We start from the raw sequence: 26458 nt of genomic DNA, 5'->3' as shown, positions 1-26458 counted from the left end.
AGGTGCTATTACTTCTGCTAATTTATGGAGGAACAAGCTGGGGGTTTAGAACGATGAAGTAATTTGCCTGATATCTCACAGCTAGAAAATGGCACTGTTAAAATGCAAGTCCAGGGGTGTGGGTGGGTCTTAACAATGAACACATCCCTAAATAATTTTCAATAATTACCAATTTGTTTTCCCATTCTGAGTATTACTACTAATTGGACTACAGATAGTGATACTATCTCTTTCTAAGGATTCCTTCTACCAAGCAAGTAACCACGAATTGTGAGTCAAAAGATCAAGGAAGGGTAAAAGAATTATTACCTCATATTTACAGTTAAAAAGACTGTGGAGGGAGTGTGGCATTGATGAAAAAAAATAACAGCCACATTATTAAGAGCCCGGAGAGTCAAACATGAAGAATATAACCACAGAGGGCTATTATGCTAACAGGGACTCTAGAAATCTATGAACATTTACACTACCTTTGCTTATGGTTTGAGTACATTATGGTTTGAAAGTTGCTATTTTTTCCACGATTTTAATACGCTTCTTTAAAGCAATTTTCAACATTCTAATTAGTAGTTAATGTATCTTGCAGAATCTAAATCTCATTAAAGAAGTCAATGTGAAAATAGGATTTACTTAGAAATCTTTATTTAAAAAAATGGCTAGACTTTAATCTATTAAGTGAGAATATCAAAAGTGATAAAATTCTACGTCAAATTTTATATGCCACATTAAAAAATAACTTAAAAAAATCTTCAGATGTCTCCCATTAGTTATAATTAGACACTCCACCTTGTTGTAGTGTTCTATCTACAAACTTAAATGTTAGCCTTTAAAAAAAAAAAATCACAAAACCACCTCCCAAAGTGCAAACTCTTACCAACAAACTCCAGATCAGACACCAATAAAGCCAACCCTGAAGACCATCCTACCATTGTCTACTGCTTCTAATGGAATGCAGTTCTTATTTCATAAATAGACTTCAGGTCCAGGAATAAAACAAGACAAAAAGAACTCAAGAGTTTATGGATCAATAAAATTAAACTCTTTCTATATATGTCCCTGAAATTAAAGAGAAATTTAAGGAAAGGTGGGGTAACAGGCAACGGATCTGCTTTTGGGAAAAAAAAAAGCACATTCCTTCTTGCATACCTGGAAATCTCTATCCCACCTCCTATCCTATTTCATTTGAGGTAAGAATTATTTGAAGTGAAACATCCAGAATACTATGTGACTTTTGGAAAATCTCGGTATATTAACTTAATTATTGCCTGAAAAATCAAAGGCCAAAATGAAACTTTTTTTTTTTTTTTTTTTACTTTTCTGGTTGAGAATAACCTAAGTTCTATTTTCCATTTGGCTTTATTTAAGATTAAGGTAGAGAACATTTGGGAAGGCCCTGTGATTTTACATACCTCAAATTATCAAGATTTGTTTATTTGAAAGCTAAGGATTTTATTAACTAGTTTTAAGATACTACATAATTATCTTTTATTCCCAAATTGAATATATTTCAGTGGCTATTATACACATAATTTGCTACATACTTCTTAAAGATAAAATATGCTATGAAAAATCAATTTGCACAGAAATCCATCACTGTTTTAGATGTGGGGGGCAGTCATTTGAAACCTGAGTAAGTCTCATTCCTTCTCTGTGGTGACCTTTCAGGAAGTTTCAAAAGTATGATAAACATTCTGGCACAGACACACTGGACTTCTAAAATTCTTAAGAGAAATTATCACAGGAGAGATGAAATACTGAGTAAAATAAAAAGTGCTCTAGAAATACTTAATAATTCTCAATCAAATAAGACTGTAACTGGCAAAATGTTTTAGTCATGAAGTCCCCACTTCATAATATTAAAAAAAAAAAAGCAATTCATTTCCTTAAGTCGAGGAACTCACTTGAGACAGAGGCCATTTAAGCTGGTGTGTTAAGTAGTCCCTATTTAAAGAGGAAAATTTAACTAATGCTTTAGTATGTCAATGGCTAGTACAATACTAAATATCTGAAAATAAACAACCTAAAGCATTTGATTAAATGCTGTGATCCCTAAACTACTTAAAATCAAGAAGAAAAATCGTAGTCCTCATCACTGACTAGTAAAACTTCTAAAATGTAAAACAAATTTTACAAAAAGGGTGCCTGCTGAAAAAGGAAATCAACTTTAATAACAGTATCTGGGGGTTGACGTTTTAGGAGTAAAAGCAGTCAGTCGTAAGAGAATGAGCGTCCTTCTGTTTCAATTACCTAGTTAGAGAGGTTAACTCTACATACGGTTAGAAAAATGATGTTTTTCTTTATTTGGAGAATACATCTAAAACAAACAACAGAAAGGGAGACTACCATATGTCATTCTAATGCTCCCTACTTGTCTTCATCCATGCTACCTAAACATCTCGCCCTGCCAGATTGTTCATGTTCTTCCACCAACGCTTCCAGCGGGCCCCGTGTGGCAAGAAACTACTAGGTGACCCTCTGGAGGCACACTGGAACATGTGAGACGGCATAAAGGAGTTTCTGAGCAGTTCTAAGAGCTCAGCAATGCCCTCTGGCAAAGGAGACTGAAAGTCAAATCCAGACACTGGGGGGCTGGGCAGTGGTCAGTGTGGGGAGTTGTGGGGGGGGCGAACAAAGGAACGAGCAAAGAAAGGACAATATGAGTGAAGCAAGTACACTGGGGAACTACGGAAAGAGCTGTATCAGTAGGAAGGTCCTTTGACTCTTGTGCCTTAAAATGCCCAAACCTTTCGGTATTCCACAGACCAAGGTAAAAACTTCGTTAGCTATTTGCTTGCTAGTCGTGATAAACAAAACCCTATTTAGTAATTACCGATAATCATATCCTTCATATCACTAGAGGATTTAGAAATCCTGCACTTTAATGTTTTCCAACATGTTCCATTCTCTTATGCCTTTCTCATTCTTATTTTTGAAAACATGAGAGAGGTACTTTTCCATTACTCTTGCCTAATTGAAAGGCATGAATCAATTCTGAACAACATGAATGGCGTTATTTCAAACTACCCAAATGAGGGGCAAAGGTATGCCATGCTTCCTACTGAGTTTTCCTGGATGAAATCTCATCCACTCAAATTAATAAAGTATTTAAAAGATTTACTTGTGGCACTTAAAAACGAAATTATCATTAAAGTCTTCCCAATTTTCTTCTTCATTTAAAGGATGGTCTTTACAAAGATGTTGTCTGTGTGCCTGAATAACCCCAAACTGTCAGTTGTATTTAAAAATCATCACAGTTCCAAACTGAATAAATGAAAATGTATTTAAGAGGCTGTCTTTTGCTACCAACTCTGAAGTAGAGGTGGTCATTTCTTTGAAAAGATGACAGTGATACCGCTTCTTTCATTTTTGATTCCCAGTAAGATTTTGGCTCACAGTGGGAATATACTGACTGCCACAGTACAGTCGTTTTCTACATAAGAAAATTTAAGTATTAGAAAGCACTAACAAATATTTCATACTGCGGGCTACAAAAAAAAAAAAAAAGACTAGCCTTCACTCATAATAAGAACCTTGCTGGGCAAAGAATATAAAGAGCATGGAAATTTTATGACACATGGATAAAGTGATTGTTAAAACGGGCATCATGAGAGGTAAGTATAATATAAAGTAATAATAATTTTTAAGAAGTCCATTACCTGGTTGCTTGGCAACTAAAGATATCTAAACAAACAAACAAACCCCAAACTTCTCATAGAATTCTGTGAAGCTTTTTTAGGGGAGGAGGTAATAATGCATTTGTAAGGAAATTCAACTTCTACATGTGTAAGACATCCTTAATATATGAGGAAGTATTATTTAAAAGAAACTGCAATTTATAACATTTGCCCACTAAAAATCCCAAATTCAACCATATTACTCATGTCAAACATGCCACTCCTCAGCAATATCTTTGGTTACCTGCACCCATAATTTATAAAAAGAAATTCAGTCTATTAAAGGATATCCATATTTTCCAAATTAGAATAAAAATAGTTACAGAAAAAATATTGCAAATAAAAATAACTTATTCAACTCTAGTGACTTCTTAAATTAGATCTGTCTGGATTGCCTTGCCTAACACAGGCTAACCTACTGTCACCTTCCACCTGCAAATCCATGCACAGGAGTGCTGCTGCTCTTGGGAGTCCCTAATGGACATGTGATAGCTAATAACAAAAGGTGCATGAGAAAAGTTTAATTGAAGTTTAATAATTAGAATAAGCCAGTTAACAAATTTGGAACAGGAAGTAAAGCCTCTGGAAGAGGCACTGCAAATGTTTAGCAATGTCTGTGCATTAAATAAAACGCCTGGGTGTTGAAAATCCAATGCTAAGCTTACATTTTAGATTGGGAAATAATTATATCTAGTCTTTAAAAACCTACACATTCTTTGGTTCGTCTTTTTTTAAAAAAGATCTTATTCAATTTAGCAAATATATAAGCAAACATATTTTCATTTCCTTGGTCCCTACTCCCCTACACTGGAGCACTCATTTAATTTCTTTCAGTGGACAGGAAACGCACCATATCCCCCTGCCTGGATGGGTGTTTTTGGAGAAGCACAAGCATATAGACTAAAATCCTCTGTTTGGAAGCCAGCCCGATTCAAGGAGGGTTCTGATGCACTGCGGTGAATTTTTGGCAATGAGCGGGCCAGCAGCTCAATAGAGGCGAGAATCTAAAAAAAGAAAAAAAAAAAAAAAGAAAGAAAAAAAAGAAAGTAGAATGAAAATCTAGGTGGTGTTAATCTTTAAAATCCCCATCATACTTTACAAGTACCTGAAATCTTATACTGTTTTTGGTATTATCCTAAATGTCTGAAAAAATACTGAATAAACTGATATTTTTCCTTACAAAGAAAAGAAAATGACCAAACTCTTATAGCTTTAATTTCTGTAAAATGAATGGGGGAAGTAACCTATAGTTAGCTTTTATTTACATCTGAGATCATTTGCCAGCCTCGGAACAGTAAATAATACAAAATTTTAAACCAACTGTATATCTATTTCTCAAAGACCACAGTCCCTTTGGGAAGATGGAGAGTCAATCAGTAAAGCACTAGATGACTTCACAAACAGAATCATCAGAGCAACTCATTCTTTAAGAAACTTAGTAATGGGAAATGTCTTCCACATACATAATTAAAAGTAGGACCCCAATGACCCACGCTGCTAGTGGCACAGCAGTGAGAAGTGACAGATGACAATCCAAGAGTGGAGAAGACAGCCAAACTACAAATAGACACCAATACACAAAACGTAGAGACTCCGCATAGTTTAAGGTACAGAGAAACGGGTTATGACTCTTAAAGGCAGACAGTATGATAATGGATATTCATAATCATGAGACATACATGTAAAAGGCTTGGCATAATGCCTGGCATATAGTAAGTACTCAATAAAACTTTAGCAGCCATTACTATTATTATTTTTCTGAGCTACCAAAACTTTTAAAAAAGTTAAACTGTAATCTGTATGATTAGTATAAGGCAAAGAAGCAATGTTACAAAACATTTTAAATTACAAGCATAACACACAAATAAAAATTCAAATAATACAGAAAAAGTATAAGTCCTACCTTCCAGGGGTAACCACTGTTAAAGAGTCTATACTTTCTTCTGGACCTTTCCTATGCATAAACATGCACATATGAAAACAGAGCCCATCCCCACCCTCATCACCATTTAAAGTGGTATCATACACATATTTTTCTGCATTGCTTTTCTTTCCCCTCACTAACATCCACGCCATCTAGACAGCTACCCTGATCTTTATGTCTTTAATATTTCCTATTATGGTATGCGTTTTTTATATATCTGAGCACTTGTGGAAGCAGGTTCTGTAGCATACATTTTTAGGAGTGGAATTACCACAGCAAAACTATATATATTTTATGTTTATGAATTCTACCAAGTCCTTTCAAAAGGCCAAACTAATTTACATTCCCAACAACACTGTTAAAAAATTTAGATGGAGGGCCCTTCCTTACTTCCCAACACTGTTCCCAATGCTGGATATTGCCAATCTGAGAGAGAAAATCAAAACGCATTTCACTGTTACTCTGTATTTCACTGACTGTCACAGAACTTCTAACATCCTGAATTTATTCACCATTTATATTTCTTTGTGAATCACCAGTTCATATCCTTTGCTCATTTTCTATTGTTTTTTTCACTTATGGATTTGTAGGAGGCCTTTGGATAATACCAATATTTGTACTCTATTATACATGCTACAATTATTTTTTTGTGTTTACCTTACAATATTATTTTTATTATATAGAAGTTTAAAAACTTTTAATGTAGTCTGATTTTCTATCTTTTCCTTTATTACTTCTGGATTTTGTCTCTTGCTTATTAGGAGAGCCTTTCTACCTCAAGGTTATAAAAATGACTTCCTATTTCTTAGTTTTGTTTTTTACATATAAATCTTCAGCCATATGAAATTTGTGTTTGTATATAGTGTGAAGAGATCTTATAAGGAAAAATAAAAAATAATGCTTAAAAGGAGTAGCCTTCAATAATCTGAAAAATTCAGATATGCATTTCATTTTCTGATACCATGCAAAGAATAAAATGTTACTTATATTTAGAAATATGAACATTTTGTCCCCTTTAAAACCACTTTTAAAGTGGACCTACAGGGGTGCCTGGCAGGCTCAGTTGGCAGAGCAGGCAACTCTTATCTCGGGGTTGTTAAGTCTGAGCCCCATGATGGGTGTAGAGATTGCTTAAAAAAATAAAATCTTAAAAAAAAAAAAGTGGGCCTATGGATATAATTTGCACTATTAATGTACACCGAGCATGTTAAACAGGAAACTCTAGTACCTGGACTATGAAAAGAGAAAGTGGTGCAGGGTCCTGCTGATATTGGCCAACAATACTGGTCCTTTCACTTTGATAGTCTTAAGCCAGTGGTTTTCTGGGTTAAAAAAAATTACTCTTCCTCAAAGAAATAGTAATTTAGAATTCCAATATGTAAAACATGTACCTACCCACCCTGAGAAAGCCCCTGAGAGACTTGTTAAAATTATAAATTCTATCTTTAATTCTTTACATAGGAATAAAAGATTCACTCGTTCCTGTAACAGTGACTTCTATCTGAGAGAACAAGCTAGGAGTGGGTATTCAAGAGCACAGTAAGGTTCATAAAAGACCAACTCAATAATTATGGTAGCTGAGTAATTACGGGAGTCAGCCCTTCCCACCTGAAAACTGTACTGATTTATCAAGATCCATTTATATAGGACTGTCCAGAACTTCATGAGCATCATAAAAAACCGAATTTATATTACAATATCTACAGAACCTAAACTTTCTAAGCTTGTTCAGGTACTTAGTTTCAGTTCAGGAGGCTTAGGAAAGACTGTTAACTTAAGGGCTTTAGCCTTACACCATGAAAGAAAAAACAATGGTAATTTTCCAAGAATGAGAGAAAGGCAGACAGTGCCACCAGGTGCCTTTTCTTTTTCCCCCGAGGTGGAAATGGTCCTCCAAAAGACCCAGTATTAAAGGGAAGCTTGGAATTTGTTTGTTATACCACCAGGAAGAATTAAGGCAGAAGTTCTCAAAGTGTAGTCTGTGGAAAAACTATTTTCATAATAACACCAAGGTATTATTTGCCTTTTCTACTATCATTATTTTACAAGTGTAAGTGGAGTTTCCAGAGGCTAAATGATGTAAAATATTGCAACATAATGAATGCAGAGAATCCAGATGTCTTCTTTTTGTAGAGATTTGAAAAAAAAGTAAAACAATGCCATTCTTTTTACTAATTCTGTTGTCTGGGAAAATACAGTTCTTTTTCATAAAAACATTAACATCTAATGATTTTTTAAAAATAAACTTATAAATATTTTTAAAACTTACTTTTAATTTCTAAAATGGCAACTATTATTTATATAAACAAAAGCTCTTTGGGGGTCTTCGATAATTTTTAAGGGTGTAAAAGGGTTGTGAGACCAAAAAGTTTGAGAGCTGCTAGACAAAAGCAAAGTCTTTCTGAATATTTTGTACTGGGATTCCGAGTTTTTAGATGTCCCACCATTCAACCTTTATATAATCGTCTTTAAGTAATTACTTATCTGCTGCCTGCACATAATCACATGGAATCCAAATCCACAAAATACAAACTGTGTCCTCTAGAAACTATTTAAAAATCTGCATCTGAGTATTAGTCTGTCCTCTTAGGTAACACATAAAGCTGCTTCTTACTTGGGGAAAGAGTGGCCTCTCATCTCTTTTCTTTTTTAGGCACTCTGCCATCAATCTCTTCATGGCTTTTGGACAGTTACTCCGTACCTTACTGAGATCTGGAGAAAGATATCCTCGTCCCACCATAAAAATTATCTGGGGAGAGAAAAAAAAAACAAAAAACAAAAAACAAATCATACAACCTTGGTAAGTTGAAAAATACATAAACATTGAAAATTCAACAAGCTGTGCATTTATGTGTACTTTTCTGCATGTACATTGTACTGCAATAAAAAGTGAAGAAACACAATGCTAGGATTCTGATTCCTATACATCATATTGTGGGGAACCGCTGCTTAACGGGCTGTAAGCTGAAATCTTCAGGACCTGTGGACTATTGTAAATGTCTCCCAATGGCTCCCCAGGCTTCCAGTCTCTCCTTATGCAATCCATTCCCCACTGCCAGGGTAATCATGAGACACACATTGGATTGTGCCTCTTTTTCTACTTACAAAAGTAACTTATTGAGTAATTATTGGGCATCACATTAAGTCCCTTATATATATGTAGCAGGAACCAAAAAAGTTAACCTTTTAGCAGTTGTTTTGGCATCTGCATTTTAAATTTGTTTGCCGAGGGAATGGAAGAAATGGGGCATTTAGTTATGTAGGTCTGAGAATCAGAGCCTCCTCTGAAAAAAAGAAGGTAAACCACTTGGGAATTAAATTTTCTATTTAATAAAATAAAAAGGCTTGTCTTCCCTGGGTGCAAAGATGTACATTTTTTATGATTTCTTAATTTTTAATTTTTGGCTCTTTTGAGAAGGGACAGAAACAGACTTTAGGAGTCTTGGGACTCTGTAAAGAGAGGGGTTTTGAGCTAAGAGGGAACGGGTCCAACAGCACAGACTATAAGCTAGGTGGAGAGAGCTAGTAAGAGATCTCCTATTGCAGACAGAGTAGAGCTTATAAACTTTAGGAACATTCAAGTCTGATATCCTAACTTTATGTTATTTCCTGTTTGGTGCTGTAGTAACTTTTGTTGATCTATAAGCTGATTTGCCTGAGCTCCACTAAAGTGTAAAGCTTATCCCCCTTTCCCATCTCCCCTGTCAGAACTGCCCTTCTCCTACTTTATAAAAGGCACACCTTATTACCCACATGAAATTTAACTATAGTATACATGGCTCCAAGGTGTAAAACGGCTGGAGTATACTTCCAGATAGTGGTATCTAACTAGGCTCTAATGAATGGCTAACAAATTCCTTTGTAAGACAGCTGGTTTCCAATTCTTTGCTTTCAGTAAAATTAACTGAATAGCAGCTAATTATAATATATACTGACACGTTACTATGTAATTTTTGGTACATTATAGAAATGAGTTCAAATGACTGAGTGATATGTGTATGGTAAAGAATTAATCTTGCCCAGAGAGAGGGCTGGACTTTGCCTTTGGCCCGTGGGAGGTAATCCCTAAACCTTTGGAATGTCCTGCCTGATAAGAGTCCTTTTGTTTACCTGCGGTCCTTGGGCTATGCCAGATAGTCTATGCTATCAAAGTGATTTATAGAAGGGATGTTGAGTCATGTAGTATCAGCTAAAACTATGGTCAGCCACAGAGGTGGTCAACCATATTGACTGAATCCAAGCCCCGGTGATAACTCCAGACTCAACTGAGTTGGTTCGCAATACTCTAAAGGTGTCACACACTGCTGCCAGGAGAATTCAGTGCTGTCCACAGTGACATTGGGAGAAGACAACTGGGACCTCCACATGTGGACCTCTCCTGGTTTCTGCCCTATGTGCCTCTTCCTTGGCTGTTGTAAAAAGGGTAACTCGAAGTACTAACAACCTGGAGGGAGTTCCAAGACTTACTGCATGGCTGAATCTGAGTGTGGTCTTAGGGACCACTGACCTGTGCATATGGATACAACGAACACCTGACTTTCCCATCTTTGTATCTACTTCAACAACAGTTCTCAGTGCTTACTTTTTAAAAAATAAAACAAGTAAAGGAACTGATGCTAAGTCCTACCTCATTTTAGCAAAAGCCTATTTATCCACAAATATATGAATGAACTGAAGAGGAAAGAAAAGCTTCATGTTGTTCATTAAGACACATACTTCCAATAAAATTTTACCTTCTATGTTTCTATATATCAACACTTACATTATTTTCATCAGTTATACATTAAACATTATTAACAACAGTATAATACAGAATTTTAAAAACTAACATTCAAAGACTAAAGTCACAGGAAAGATTTTTTTAAAAATTCTAAATTTAAATACATATTTTTTGTTGCAGAAATGTAACTTGAGTGATCAGTAAAAGCCTTGAAAGCATAAAATATGTTAAAAATGTTTCTTCAAAAACTTCCAAAAATTAAAGAATCTATTTTTTAAACAAGTGATGGTATGTATCAAGTCAGAATGGCTTTTAGATTTTACTGGATACATCGATAAGAAAGATACAATGGCTTTATTTTGGGAATCACGTTCCTTGCAATTACTTAAACTTTATTAAAGGGAAGACTTACCTGGATAATTCATGTATAGAAGATTTAAGTGGCACAGACACGATAAAATGAGTAGTACAATTTGAAATTATGGGACTGACTGGTTACTTTCATTCTCAACTCACATCCGGCCCTCCCGGCATGTTCGCCCCTTCGTTCACTCGTCTCTGTTACTGGGGCACAATGTCTGCTCATCACCCCCTGCACTGCGTCAACAGATTGGTAAAACTCCACTAACAACTCGGCCTGTGTTTTATTCATCTTTGCATCCTTCTCTATCCCACAGTGCTTTGCATATAGCTTTGAAAATTTCTTATTGAAATAATTCGTGTGTTGATAAGACACCGGTACTTATTATTTCCTATCTCTTGTCTCTTGAGGTCTTACGCTTAGAACACAGCCCCCAGGGGGAAAAACAAAAAAGAATCCAGCCACCAGGCTATAACCAAGACCATGCTTTCCATGAAGAAGTCCTCACAGAAAGGCCCATTTGGAGAACTGAGGCCCCTGGCCCTTGGCCCTGACTGAGCTTCCAGTGGACAGCTAGCACCACACCTTGTAGGGTATGTGAATGAGTCATTTTGGAAGTGGATCCTTTAACACCCAATGAATGTACCCGTAGGCAATACCACGTGACACAGAAATAAAACTTCCTTACTGACAGCAGCCCAAGCTGCAGACTCATAATTTGCTTTAGAGACTACATTTTGGGTGCTTTATTATACAGTTAATAGTAACTGAAATATACTTAAAATAAGACAAGAGTTATGTTATTTTCTTCTAAGATGACATAGCACTTCTGCTCTAAGAAAAGAAAGAGTGTCAATATACTCAAATGAGTGCCTTATTAATCCCAACTTAGAAAAGCTGCACTGAAGAGGGAAGATTAGTGTGATTACAGAGTGAAATAGAAGGATAAAGAGGGGGAAAATGACAGCAATTTCTCAGACTTCAGTACTAGAGTAAGGAAAACAAAAGGCACGCTATTCTGCAAAGTAACATAGGGATGGCCATCCCCTGAGGAGCTAAGAGATGTGCTTGAGGAAAGAATCTGATCTTTATAACTACAAGGAATTCTTTAGTCCAATTTCTTATTTTTATAAATGGGGGGAAAAAAAGACACCTGAAGAGGTAAAGTGACCAGGTCGTGCAGGTCATGAGTCCAAGGTTGGTCTTTATATCAAGCTGCTTAACCAGAGTCCTGCTTTAAATTTACAGGAAAAAGCTGCCATCTCAGAATATGGGGCGGGTGTGTGTGTACAGGAATGGTTCCTATGGTGCACAGTAAAGACGCAGTTGTCCTACCCCCCTAAAAAAGAATATTCCTAAATTTTCAAACAGAAGTCCAATCTGAGAGCCACAGAGATCATAGTGAAAGAAAAAGAAAAATTAAATCAAGGGGATAGATGGACCAAAGCCTGGGATTACTTCATTGAAGATAACTAGAGTTACTAGAGGGAATTCCATGGAAAGTGCCATTTGAGGAAAGCAGACTAAGAAGCAATGAAGTAGACTGGGGGGTGATAGGAAGAGTGTATCATTCTTCTACCTCCTTTTTCTTCAACAAACACCCAACTTGGTTTTAGAATGGCAAATTCCAGAAGACTCTAACTATACTACCAGAAAGGATTAACTAGTAAAGGCCTTACCCTTCTGTTGGTCACTCACTTACTTCTCTCATGGAGAGTAAGCCCTTGCCACATCATTTATTATATTCCCATGGAAGACAAAAGCACCTAAAATGCCAAGAAATAGATGAGTGCAGAACTCTGGGATGCTTTTATCCAAATTTTGGAAATAATAATACCTGTTTCCAAAATTTAATTTTATTACTTCATTAAAACAAACGTATTCACTGGATTTCATCCATATCTTAGATTAATAAATTTTTATTTGTATTCTCTATGATAAATCAACTAAAACTAAATTAGAATGCCCTAGTAATTCCTGTAGAAAAGTAAAATGCAGGGTGCCTGGCTGGCTCAGTTGGTTAAGCGTCCAACTTGATTTTGGCTCAGGGCATGATCTCAGGGTCGTGGGATTGAGCCCCAAGTAAGGCTCTATGCTGAGCGGGGAGTCTGCTTGAGACCCTCTCTCCCCCTCTCCCTCTGCCCCTCTTCTTGTTCATGCTCTCACTCTAAAAATAAATAAATAAATCTTAAAAAAAAAGTGGGGTGCCTGGGTGGCTCAGTCGGTTGAGTGTCTGCCTTTGGCTCAGGTTGTGAGCCCAGGGTCCTGGGATCAAGCCCCACATTGGGCTCTCTGCTCGGCGGGGAGCCTGCTTCTCCCTCTCCCTCTGCCAACTGCTCCCCCTGCTTGTGCTGTCTCTGTCAAATAAGTAAATAAAATCTTAAAAAAAAAAAAAGTAACATGCAAAGGAAAAGTAAACATGGCACAGGGTATGATGTCATATGGTTGAGTTAATGAGTCTATAAAAGGCAGAGCACAGGAAGCTTGCAAATTAGAAACGTTGTGGCTATTCTGACTGCCATCATCAGATCGATCATCTCAGTTATCTAGGATCTGTCACAAGTCCAGTAAATGCAATGTTTCCATTATGTTCCTTAGCTAGTAGTTTCGTCTACCTCGAACCTAAGTTTCATGCAGGCTTAAAATATCAGGTAATTAGGAGCCAGGTTACAGATTTTTTTTTTTTTAAATATTTTATTTATTTATTTGACAGAGATAGAGACAGCCAGCGAGAGAGGGAACACAAGCAGGGGGAGCGGGAGAGGAAGAAGCAGGCTCCCAGCGGAAGAGCCTGATGTGGGGCTCGATCCCATAACGCCGGGATCACGCCCTGAGCCGAAGGCAGGCGCTTAACCACTGTGCCACCCAGGCGCCCCTGGGTTACAGATTTTTTTAACACTCAGAAGTAAGATTCAACATTCTAAAGCTATGTAGTGATTAGAAAAACCAAACAAAAACTAAACAATGAGCTTTGTGCTGACTTGGGTAGAAACACATTTATTTTTTAAAAAAATTTAAGGACTTTATTCATTTACTTGAGAGAGAGACAGAGATAGTGACAGAGAGCATGAGCTGGGATAAGAGGGAGAAGCAGGCTCCCCGCTGAGCAGGGAGCCGAACGCAGGGATCCCAGGACCAGCCAAAGTCAGACAGTTAACTAAGTCACCCAGGTGCCCCGAAACATAGTCATTTAAAAAAAATTCTTGCACTATAAAATCAGGACCACTCTGGGTAAGGGGCCATATGGTGACTCAGTAAGTATACACAAAGTACATGACAAATGAGATTACTCCTCTGAAACCACAGGATAACTGAAGTTCTTAGTAAGAAAGATAACTCAGAGGTATTACCAAAAAGATCGAGAGTTGAGCTGATGACCAAAACACACACACTACTTAAATGAAGTAATATATTTATACATTAAAAACCATCACTTCATTAGATTAAGAGGTTATGATAAAACACATAAAACATTCACACTTTTTTTTTTAATTCTTTGGATTGGTGATTCTCAACTTTGGTATATATCAAAATCACCTGGGAAACTTATTAAAAATGTAAGTGCTTGGATCCTACTCCATGGAACTAGAATCTGCTCCAGTACCTCCATTTTTTATTTATTTTTTTTGAGGGGGGGAGAGAGAGAGAGAGAGAAAGCGTGCACGCACGAACCTGAGTGAGCCTGGGGGGGGGGGAGGAGCAAATGGAGAGAGAGAATCCCAAGCAGATTCCATGCCCAGCACAGAGCCCGATGTGGGGCTCAATCTCATGATCCTGAGATCATGACCTGAGCTGAAATCAAGAGTCAGATGCTTAACAGACTGAGCCACCCAGGCACCCCCAGTATCTCCATTTTTAAACAAATTATCCAGGTAACTCTGAAGCAAACCACAGCATAAAATATAAATATTATTTAACCACAGTTTATACGGTTGACCATCGTTTTCTAATATATTAACAGTGGAACCGCTGTAATCTGTACACACACACACACACACACACACACACACACACACACTTTTTAAATCCTGAGGTACACAATGTAACAATGTCAGTAAAGACAATTCCTTTTTCTTGGTCTGTGTTAAAGTCCTGGTGAATTGAATGTGGCTGGGATAGAAAAGGCAAAGAGCTGCATGAGGTTCTGGGAGGGACTTTGGGGTAGGACTCAGAACAGAAGAAGAAAGAACTAAAAAATCCCCTCCTACCAGAATCCTCGTTATAGAAAAATGAAAGCATGATACATTAGTCTTCCCATTTACCTAGTTTTAAAAATCAGAAAAAAAAGGAGAAACCTTAATAATTTTAAAAGAACTGGATATAAAGAAGTGCATAGCTGAGCGCCCGCTCAGCACAACCTGTGACAGCATAGAAGGCACAAAGCCCAGATGCCGCGGCAGCACTTCTTCCGGTCTGTGTGGTCAACACACGTGAGTGACCTCCACTGCGGCAGCTCTAGTGTCTAGTCAGAATATCAGGAACTGCGCTCCACACTTGGCACTGACATTTCAAGGAAGGCCTTACATGCTGCTATCACTGCCAACAGTCCACCAAAGGTTTCCAAAAGGGGTAACAAAGATCCAGATACCCGTCCTTCATGCCTACTCAGGACTCAACACTTCTTTTCCACAACAAACTGGAGTCTTTATACAAATAGCAAAATAAACCCCAAGAGACAGTAACTATTTACCTGGTCCCTGTTGTTGATGTTTGAATAAGGTAACTGTCCGGTCATCAATTCATATAGAACAATCCCAAACGCATAGACATCTGACTGAAAGCTATATGGGTTTTTATCTTGCATTCGGATCACTTCTGGTGCCTGTTAGAACACAAAAAGAAAAATATTCTTGTTTATTCTTCAACTAAAAAGACTGAAAAGCAAATTATTACAATTCCCAGGACAATGCTTTTGTCATTAAATAATCCATCTAATATGCAATCAATTCTCTTACTAATGGGCAAAGAAATAAAACCAATTAAGAAAAAAATGCTCGGTAAGCTCTGAAAGAGGTAGTATTACCTGAGATTCCATATACATTGCTAAGACTTTATAATTTTATCAGCCATCCTCTTTCTGCACAAAATACTGTCATTGCTATCTGAATCCTTCCCAGGACTAGCCCTATCAAGAATCAGTTCCCGTTTCCCGTTCCTGATTCAGTAAAGAAATACCAGACCTGTGGTCCTAACATGTTTGGGAGTACAACCACTATGCCTTAGAATTTAAGTATTCCCATTGGTACAATGGTTCTCGTCTCAGGGTGCCTTTGACAATACTGGTAAAACTTCAAGACTGACAAACTCAAACCCCTTTCCTGCTTCCAAAAGCATTATCAACATGCCATAGATGCTTTATTAACGAAAGCGAGAGGCAGAAGTCGATTTAGAAGATGGTATGAAGAATCATGGCCTCTTGCTTCTTGGGCAAAGACACAGACCAAACCATATTTGTTACATTTTTACACATTTTACTCACTGTACTCTACCACTTAATTTCTTATTGGCTGTGTTCATTAAATACAATAAATGGTCAGCTAAATATAAACTTAAAAGAGTTCTTTCACCTTGCATCTGCTATATTGTTTCATTCGAAGAACTGACTGACTAGAGAAATTGCAGAGTGTAAGTAAAAGCTCTATGAAAGCATAAACCTGAACTGACTGCATAAATGGCTGGAGGACATGGGACAAGATTCCTGGTCACTGGTCAGACTATCTCACAAGGCGGGCAATGGCACTCAGCCTCACCTGCAAATCACAATCACCTGTGTACTCTTTAACCTCTCAATGTCCAGACTACATTCCAGCCCAATAATATAACAACAGAATCTGGGGATGGGATCCAAGCATTACTGATTTTTACAGCTCCCCAGATGATTTTAATGTCCAACCAAGGTTGAGAACCACTGACAGAAGATGTGTAGGAGATCCTGATGAAGGATGGGGGGTGAAGGAGAAGACTTACTTTTGTCAAACATTTTATTGCTGACTGCTTTTAGTAATACAATACAAAATAAACCATATACAACTGTGATGTGATAAACAAGTTAGAATACTGAGAGGCTGGTTATGACTCAGGCATAATTTAAAAAAAGCCAGAACACAATTTTGAGAGGAACAGAGTAATAAATCAGTTGAGGAACTAAACGTCTTTTTAAAAACTTAGTTTTACCTCTACTGTTGTTGGTAGATGGCTTGATGAAAAGTTGTATGTCATCTATTTACAAGAAATGCATGATTGATCCTCAATTAATTTAGTGCTTTAATTTGAAAAAATTTTCATAAAGATTTCTTTCCCCTCTAAGAAATATAAAACAAGGTTGAGAAGAATTCAGAGAATTACATAACCTTAGTTCTGACCAAACTCTTCTTTACTAGTGTATGGATGCTCTGTATTTGTTTTTGAAGGCAGTATCAACCCAAAAGGATTTATTCAACATTTAAGTGTACTACTGGCTAATCTCTTATATTAGAGCTCAGCTTGATGGAATAAAGGATGAACCAATCTACCTAGGTATCAACAAAAAATAGAAGAAAATATAAAACTTTATGTATAATGATCTGCTAACTGTATAAACTAAGGTTTTTGAAAAAAGGACAAACTTGGAAACATAACTGAGTCTCTCTACCACACTAGTTAAAATAAACACACCTTCGTTTCTTTTTAATTTTAGGTTTTACAATTTCAGTACTTGCTATCTGCCAGCCTGGCCCTTCCTAGGATACACTGCTATCTTGTAACAAGATGTGTGCCTTAAAGGTGCATGAGATCCAGATTACAATTAATAAGCCTCTTCTTTGTAAAATGATTAAAACAATTAAAACATATTAAAGAAACAAACCTAGCTAGCTCTTAATTACTGAACCTTAGAAACAAAAAAGGCATTAGAAATCCACTAGTCCAACCAACATTAAAGATGGAGAGACGTGGAGGAGGTTAAGAAACGTGCAGGCCGAGAATCAAACAAGAGCACTAGAGTACAGATCTCCTAAGTCCAATGTGCCCCTTTCACCTTGTCACTTGGCTCCAGTCGTTTTTTTTTTTTTTTTAATTTAAATTCAATTAGCTAAGGTATAGTACATCATTGGTTTTTCATATAATGTTCAATGATTCATCAAACTGGGTGATGGGCATTAAGGAGGGCATGTGATGTGATGAGCACTGGGTGTTACACTTCAATTATTATTACAAGAAATCACAGCTGAATTTAACCCTATGTTTACTTGACTAATTCACAGTTTATCTTGGAACTCTCCTCTTGGAGACTGCTACAGATCAGGGAATTTATGCAAACATGGCTTCAAGAGCCCTTGCAGTTCTTCTGTTTCCAGCAGTGTATCCCAAAGACTTAGAGCAAATTCAATTATTTAAAGTTTCAAATTGCACTAACAGTTTGTGGACATTCTGTATTCAGCTGAGAGCAGCGGTTCTCAAACTTTTTGGTCTCAGGACTCTTAGTCTTGAAAATTACTGAGGACCCCAAGGAACTTTTATGTGGATTACATAAAATATTATCATATTTAAACATAACTGGGAAACTGTTAAAATATTTAGTAATTTCATAAATAATAAAACAACAGCCATTAGATGTTAACACAGATCACCCATTTTTAATGAAAAGTGTATTTTCAAAACCAAAGAAAGTTCAGTGAGAAGAACAGTACTGTAATTCTCTGACAGGTTAACAGCAGCCAGCTCTGGTCACATATTTGCTTCTGCATTCAATTTGTTGTGATATGTCACTCTGGTAGAAGAATATGAAGAAACATCTGCTTTCATACAGGCATGACCTGGGGGACCTCCAAAAGGGTCTTAGGGCCCCTTTTGAGAACTGCTAGCTTAGAGGATGGTTCCTATATCTGCCCTTTTCACAGCCTGCTGAAAGTAACAGCACAGACGTTTTCCTTGCCTTCTTTTCCACAAAGTGGAAACAGGAATAAAGAAAAAGCAAGAAAGAGCTATGCAGGGCAGCACGTGACTGACAGTGTTAAAATTTTTTTTTTTTTTTGGTCTTTCATTCCCAGCTGCCCCATAATTACAGGTTCTTTCTAGTCTAAAGGAAGTAACTTTCCAGTTTAGGCTTAAGTAAGATTGTGAAATAGCCTCTCTCTTAAAAGGAGTAGTTTTCTCAGTAAAACCTTAGTAATTGCTGCAGATCATACCTGCTGAAATTGCACACTTGTTTTTTCTTTTGGGAACAGGGTACACAGAACATTTTGAACACAAAATATTTTAAAGAGACAATTCTGGATAAAATTTAAACAGTGTTTATAAAATACGTATTTTTTGTTTGAAATATACTGAAACTGGTTTCACAACCTCTTTTTAAAGATAAAGAAAAATAAGATCAACATTGACTTTTGTGAATACTGGGAATTATGAAAATACTACAGTTGAAACCTTCAAAGATTTTCTAGTAACTCAGCAGCATCTCAGGGTCCAAAAATTTAATTAATGGAGAAATAGCCTCAATTCTTACCATCCACAAAATGGATCCAGACAACTGTTCAAACTGATGGGACCCACTCCATCGAGATTTCACTGTGGCTAGACCAAAATCACCTATTTTTACTGTGAGGTCTTCATGAAGAAAAATATCTGAGGTGTAGTAAGTAAAGGAAAACAATAGATCTCATTTTCCTAGCAACGCAAGCATTATAAAAATTTTAGGTAAGAGATCTAGTTTCTAGAATTCTGTAATAGGATTTTCTTTTTTTGGTAAAATTGATATTCCTTTAAAAAGTATAGTACTTCATATTTCCCCTTAAAGTTAATGAATATGTTTTTAAAAAATATGGTTCTATTTGGCTTATGTGACCTGCTTTTAAGATTTTTGAGGCTTGAAATGTGGTAGGATGAGGTGAGGTGCTTTCCTACCTACGTTTACAGGAAACCCCGAAACTAATCTTTAGTAACATAGACCCAGATATGCTTTTGGCACTGCTGGGAAAGCAACAAAGGTTCTTCATTGCAATGAAGTTGGTTGGCAGATAGGGGCTTGATCTGGGTTTATGGAAGAAGAAGAAACATTATATTTTTCTCACCTCATTGTTACGTAAGTTAGAACCTTCAGTTACATCTCAACTACTGCAGAGCAGCGTCAGAGCACCGAAAGAAACGAGCAGATAGCTAGCCATTTTACGGTGCTGACAGGATGTAAGCACGCAATCATAAGAGTCCTACTATCATAAAGACTTGGTAGATTTTTTGGTAATGCTCCAATGTTCAGAAACCAAAAGCATGTTGTAGTACCCTGCTTTACTATGCTCTCATGCAAACCCGTTCATTAATTCTCTTTACATTATATTGAACTTAGCAGGAAAACTGTTTTTACATAATGTGAAGACAAAATGCAGAAGAAAAAGTCAGGATGTTTTCAAACGTCGCAGACAAATTTCAGGAAGGATACTATTACTCTTGAGGTCTCTGTGGATGATTGACTTGGCGTGTAAGTAACTGAAAAACAAAACATCATTTTAACCTGAGTAGGGGTAAAGACTCTGGCCTCAAAATCTATAGAACATAATTTAGGGGTGTAAATAAAGACTTATTCAAAATCATGATACAATTGCAAACTGTACATTGTGATAACCCTTTACATAAGAAATCTTAAAATAAACTGTAAGTGAATTTAGGATTATAGGAACATAGTACTATTATGGTACAGCTCAAACCGTGTGTTCTATTAAGACTTTGCTTTATCTTTTACTATTTACCAATACAAACCTTTCACTCCCGTCAAGCCTATTTATCCATGTCCTTTAAATATACCTTGATATTTAATCCCACCTCTGCAATCAATGCTCCCCTCCCAAACCCAACCCCAACTTAGCTTTCATTCTATTCTCCACTTATTCATACCTATCCTTTACGACTGAACATACACTCTAATTCCTGAATGAAGCTTTGCCATGACTAACTCAACTGAAAGTGATCTTTCACTGTTGAGTTATAGCGTAATTATTGTAACAGCTTGATTCATGTATTTTTTCCCTGTGCCTATGGCTCACTTTCTTTTTAGAAGTAAACTCCACTAGAATATTCAAATTTGATTGATAATTTTAAAGGTAGTATTGTACATTCTTAAAGTAACCTAAAAATATGGGAGCTTTACCACACATGCTAATCATTTAATTAGTCTTCCAATTAGTTACTAATGGCCACAGTAAATAACCCTGTTGTTGATTAGTTTAAAATAGTGTATAATAAGAGGAAATTAAATAATGGAGAATAAAATAAATTTTCAAAACAAGCAAACAAAAACAGTGAGGAGCAAACCTGCTACATAATGTCCAATGAATCTATCTTAAAGTCAATGATAAGTTTAAATTATCTATGTTACCCCTAAAAACTGCTTCAGTTGAGTTCACTGAGGGTAAGAGCTGTGCCTAGTTTATTTCTGTTTAATCTCCAGTGCCTAGCACAGTGCCTGGCATGTGGTACATATTCAACATGTCTGTTGAATCAACTACAATGAAATGCATACAATATCCTAGAAAGTTATTTTTCTTCGTTTAATACTGGAAAGAACAGATATATGAGACATCCAAAATTTGACAATGACCATTAGGAAATAAATTTTGCTTTAAAATGACACTGTAAAGTCCAAATGGTATAGATTCATAATAATTAAGCTTTACTCATGCTTTCTCATCTTCATGTAAACTTCCTCATTCTCCCAGATACCAAGATTTTGAAACTTTCTTCTCAGATAAAATTTTCATTTCAAATGACTATTGATACAGAGGAACCCCTTCTCCTCCAATTACTCTCCTACATCACTGTTTATTTCCTCTACAGCATCTAGCACACTCTAAGATTCTCTCATTGTCATGACTTTTTTTTTTTTTTTAAAGATTTTATTTATTTATTCGACAGAGATAGAGACAGCCAGCGAGAGAGGGAACACAAGCAGGGGGAGTGGGAGAGGAAGAAGCAGGCTCATAGCAGAGGAGCCTGATGTGGGGCTTGATCCCATAACGCCGGGATCACGCCCTGAGCCGAAGGCAGACGCTTAACCGCTGTGCCACCCAGGCGCCCCTCATTGTCATGACTTCTTAAGCCCAGTCTTGTCCCACTACATCACATGGTCTCTCTGAGGTTGGAAGAAAATGTGATATCAGTTATAGGTCTCATTTGCTTAAAAAGTTCTGCAGTGACACAGAATGGTACAGATGGAGAAACAGGAGTCTCAATCACAAGCTTTTTCAAGATGGGGAGACCCTGTCTCAATTAGAAAGAAAGGGGAACAAATGGTCATGGTATTCAATGGTGGAGCTCGGTGCTTTGGTCAGAGATCTGGTATTTAGTGCATAGAACAGGTGTTGGTCTTCGAAAAGAGATTCTGACTCCTTTGAAATTAATAACGGCAACAAATAGGTGGTAGATATGAATATATGGAGAAATGATGATGTTATAAGGGAAGATAAAGGTGTTCTTGATGGTGTCAATCTTTTCAACAAACCTGATACGAAGAGATATAACAAGAGCAAGGCAGACAGCAATTAACTAGAGGGTTGAGGAGAAAAAAAATTTTTTTTAAAGATTTTATTTATTTATTTGACAGAGAGAGAGACAGCGAGAGAGGGAACACAAGCAGGGGGAGTGGGAGAGGGAGAAGCAGGCTTCCCACTGAGCAGGGAGCCTGATGCGGGGCTACATCCCAGGACCCTGGGATCATGACCTGAGCCGAAGGCAGATGCTTAACCACTGAGCCACCCAGGTGCCCCTAGGAGAAAAAATTTGACCAGGAAAGGACTAGATAATTAGCAAGATATGAATACGATTACTGAGCTAGTGATATAATGTTAGTAGAAGCTGGACAGCATAAATCTACTATAGGCTAAAGTTGCATATAGCTGCAACTTGAAATAGCACACCTTATCCTTGTGTAACCCTTTGTTTACAAACTACTTTCCTAACTTTTATTTCATTTAATAATTCTCTTTCTGTAGCATCTCTGCAATAAAAGCAGTGAAAAAGCAGAAATCCAGGTCTATATAATGGATGGTTCAAAAGAAAAGGTACTCAAATTCCCCAGATGGAAAAATGGAATGAGTATAATTTCTCATATTCTCTACATGATATAATGTTCCAGAGTAATTACTACCCTATATAATTCTATATAGGCTGACACTAAAACATAATTTTCTAAGCACCAGTCATAATGAAAGCTGCCAAAAGACACATAACTGGTTGAGGGTAGGGAACAAGAAGAAATTAACTTTACTACAGATGATACAGAAGTGTATCCATTATTTCGGGCAATTAAACTGGAGCCCCTTTTTAACTTTTCTAAGATGTTAAAGAGAAACTTCCAGGTTTATAAAAGCAGCAGGAAAAGAAAAACCATGCTATAAACCAAATGAATATCATATCCTTTTGATAGGCGTCTCTTAGGAGTTTCCTTCCTTGAAAAAAAAGTATCCACCTACAGAATCATTTAATCTGAAAGCTGGGCAATCATCTAGTAAAATTTGTTCTTTCTACTTCTTTCAAGTTATTATCCAAGATTCAGCTGTTTAACATTCTTTTTATAGCTTAATATGATGTTCCAAGAGTAAATACAATACTCTAGATTTGATCTGATCAACATAAACTATAGAGTGACTCTCATCTTAATTTCTCCTTGAATGTAAGACCTGAAACCATGAAACTCCTAGAAAAAAAACATAGGTAGCAAGCTCTTTGACAATGGTCTTGGTAATGATTTTTTGGGGTTTGATACCAAAACCAAAGGCAACAAAAGCAAAAATAAACAAGTGAGACTACATCAAACTAAAAAGCTTCTGCACAGCAAAGGACACAAGCCATGAACAAAATGAAAAGGCAACCTACCAAGTGGGAGAAAATATTTGCAAATCATATATCTAATAAGGGCATATTCAAAAATAAAAGAACTTGTATAACTCCTAGCAAAACCCCCAAACAGTCTGATTAAAAAACAGTTTTCCAAAGAACACATACAGATGGCCAAAAGGTGTCCAGCATCACTACTCATCAGGGAAATCCAAATCAAAACCACAATGAGATATCATCTCACACCTGTTAGCATGGCTATTATCAAAAAGACAAGAAATAGCAAGTGGTGGCAAGAATGTAGAAAAACGGGAACTCCTGTGCACTGATGAAGGGAACATCCTTAGCAGCCACTAAGGAAAACTGTGCAAGTTCCTCAAAAAACTTGAAAATAGGATTATCGTATGATCCAGTAATCCCACTTCCGGGTATATATCCAAAAGCACTTAAATCAGGATCTTAAAGAGACATCTGCACCCTCATGTTTATTGCAGCATTATTCACAATAGCAAAGACAAGGAAACAATAGTGCCCATGAATGAATGAAGAAAATGTCACTCACACAGACGAATATTAGGCAGCCACAAAAAAGGATATCCTGCTACTTGCAACATGTATGGACCCTGAGAGCATTATGTGTAATGAAATAAGTCAGAGAAATACAAATACCATATGATCACAGCTATATGTGGAATCTAAAATCAAAACAAAAATCAAATTCACTTTCATCTTCCTTATGGTGGGTTAAAAATTTTTGTCAGCCATTATTGTGATTATTATGGTAGCCATAGTCACTGTACTGACTCCTATTAAAATTACATTCAGTTACAACCCTACAGAGTTGTTGTTCTTGCATTGCTCCTACAAAACAGTTTCCCCATCTTATATTTGTATGTATCTCTCTCTTTGTTGGAGTTGGACGCGATATTTTGTAGACATGGCCTATCATTCCAGCTTATTAAAATTTTAGTTCTCACTAAAAAATAAGTTTTAAAAGACCAGCGTGCTAATGAAGACCTCGTCTAAGTTATCTGTAAATGTGTTCGTCATATTCAAGAAAGAAATGAAACAAAAATCTCCTTCTAGCTTAGTAGCTTCAGGTCTGATCACTATACGTTATGAATCTAGTTGAATTCTCCATGCATGTTGCATCTCTTGATCTTATCCTCAACAATATCATGAGAAGTGTCATTCAAATGCCTTGCTGTAATTCAAATAGTACAGCTACATTTGCCATAGTATTTGCCTCGTTTATCATCTAGTCTATTTACAACAGCCCCAAGTGTCTCTCACTTAAGTTTACTGTGATTTTCTTGTATTTTCAATTGTTTCTAAAACCAAAGAACTGGTCCACATAGACATGAGCATTTCAGTCCTCTTTCACTAATACTACACGATTTCACAAAGTTCATCAGACTTCACGGAGCAAGCTCAATCTCTCCTCAGACACCTACAGAGAATGTAGCAGCCAATTGGACTGGTATGCCTGATGGTGGTGACAAGATTTGATCCAAGCAGTTTCAATTATAGTCTCCCTTCTACTTTGATGCCCTCTACTTCCCTCATAATCACAATGTGGAAAGTGAGCAAGATTGAAGGGAATGACATTCTGCTACTCCTCTGCAGTCAATAATCATTCAGAACAGTTAAAATCCCTAAGAAGTGAAGTTCACATATTTTTCTAGTTATGATCCAAAGGCCTAAATTTTATTTTTACTTAGAGTTCTCAGTTTCTTTTACTTTTAAAAAACCAAGTTTATGAGGTACAATTTGTATACAACACAAAATGCGCCCAATTTTATGTAGTTTGAGTTTTGACAAATATATACCCTTGTATAATGACCAGCCACAATCCACATAAAGAATATCCATCACCCCCCAAACTTTCTTCATGTATTTCTGCAATGAAACCCTCCCAGGCTCAGCAACCACTGATAACGATTTCTGTTACTAGAGGTTAGTTTTGTCTTTTCTAGAATTTCATATAAACAAAATCCATGGCTTTTGATCAGCATGATTTTAAGATTCATACACTGGCTGCATGCGGTATTACAGGGTATGGATATACCACAACTTAACAAGTGACCTGTTGCACATTTGGGTTGTTCCTCGTTTCTGGCAATTTTGAGTAAGATACTATAAACATTCAAATACAAGTCTCTGTTGTTCACTTATGTTTTCACTTTTGGGCAAATAAGTAAGATTAGAATTGCTCATGTGGCAATCTTAACTTTAAAAGAAACTGCCAAAGTGGTTACCCCATTTAAGATCCTTACCAACAATGTGTAAGAGTTCTGGTTGCCCTGCATACTTGCCAATACTCGGTACAGCTGGTTTTGATTATAAGCATTCTAGTGGGTGTGTAGTGGTGTCTTCTAGTTTTAATTTGCCCTTCCCTAATGTTTAATGATGGTGAGCATCTTTGCATGTGCTCATTTGCCATTCTTATGCCTTTTTAATAAAGTACTCCAATCTTCTGTCCATTTTCTTGCTGGGAGGTTTTTCTTATTGCTGAGTTGTTAAGAGTTTTTATATGGTTCAGATACAAGTCTTTTAATTAGATAATGTATCTTGCAAACATTTTCTTCAAATCTGTGGCTTGTCTTTTCATTTTTTTTTAAAACAGTGTCAGTCTTCCAAAAAGCAAGTTTTAAATTTCGATGAAGTCCAGTTTATGAATTTTCTCTCATATGATCCTTACTTTTTGTGTCCTAAGAAATCTTTGCCTTTCTTTAGGCTACAAAGATTTTCTCCTATGTTTCTTCTAGAAGTTTTAGATTTTCAGTTTTTGGTCTTTGATCCATTTCAAGTTAATATTAATGTCTTGTGTCCCGTAAGGGCAAATGGTTTATTTATTCATACTATATGGATGTCCAGTTGTTCTAGTAATATTTCTTGAAAGGACTATTTTTTCCACATGAATTGTGCCTTGGTATCTTGTAAAAAAAAAAACAAAACAAAAACAAGTGACCCCCCCC

The 26458-nt window shown here is 36.6% G+C and overlaps 1 protein-coding gene across 8 annotated transcripts in view; it reads right to left on the bottom strand.

Annotated features, from left to right (window-relative positions):
• BRAF (B-Raf proto-oncogene, serine/threonine kinase) overlaps positions 1-26458 on the bottom strand; it is a 169722-nt gene that overhangs the window by 7976 nt on the left and 135288 nt on the right. For 3 of the 8 annotated variants that reach the window (XM_087860784.1, XM_045792502.2, XM_045792499.2), the window contains 5 exons: positions 20092-20138; positions 19162-19280; positions 15370-15501; positions 8213-8347; positions 4525-4678 (listed from right to left, as the gene is read on the bottom strand). In XM_087860784.1, the coding sequence (XP_087716910.1) occupies positions 4525-4678; positions 8213-8347; positions 15370-15501; positions 19162-19280; positions 20092-20138 (587 nt within the window). The other 5 variants (XM_045792503.2, XM_045792500.2, XM_087860785.1 and 2 more) reach the window with 4 other exon arrangements.

Source organism: Ursus americanus, chromosome 3 (genome assembly GCF_024610735.1).
Source record: "Ursus americanus isolate L20-20 chromosome 3, mUrsAme1.1.p, whole genome shotgun sequence".
Lineage (NCBI taxonomy): Eukaryota > Metazoa > Chordata > Mammalia > Carnivora > Ursidae > Ursus > Ursus americanus.
Note: the sequence above shows the minus strand (reverse complement) of the source record. Positions and strands in the feature narration are given on the sequence as shown.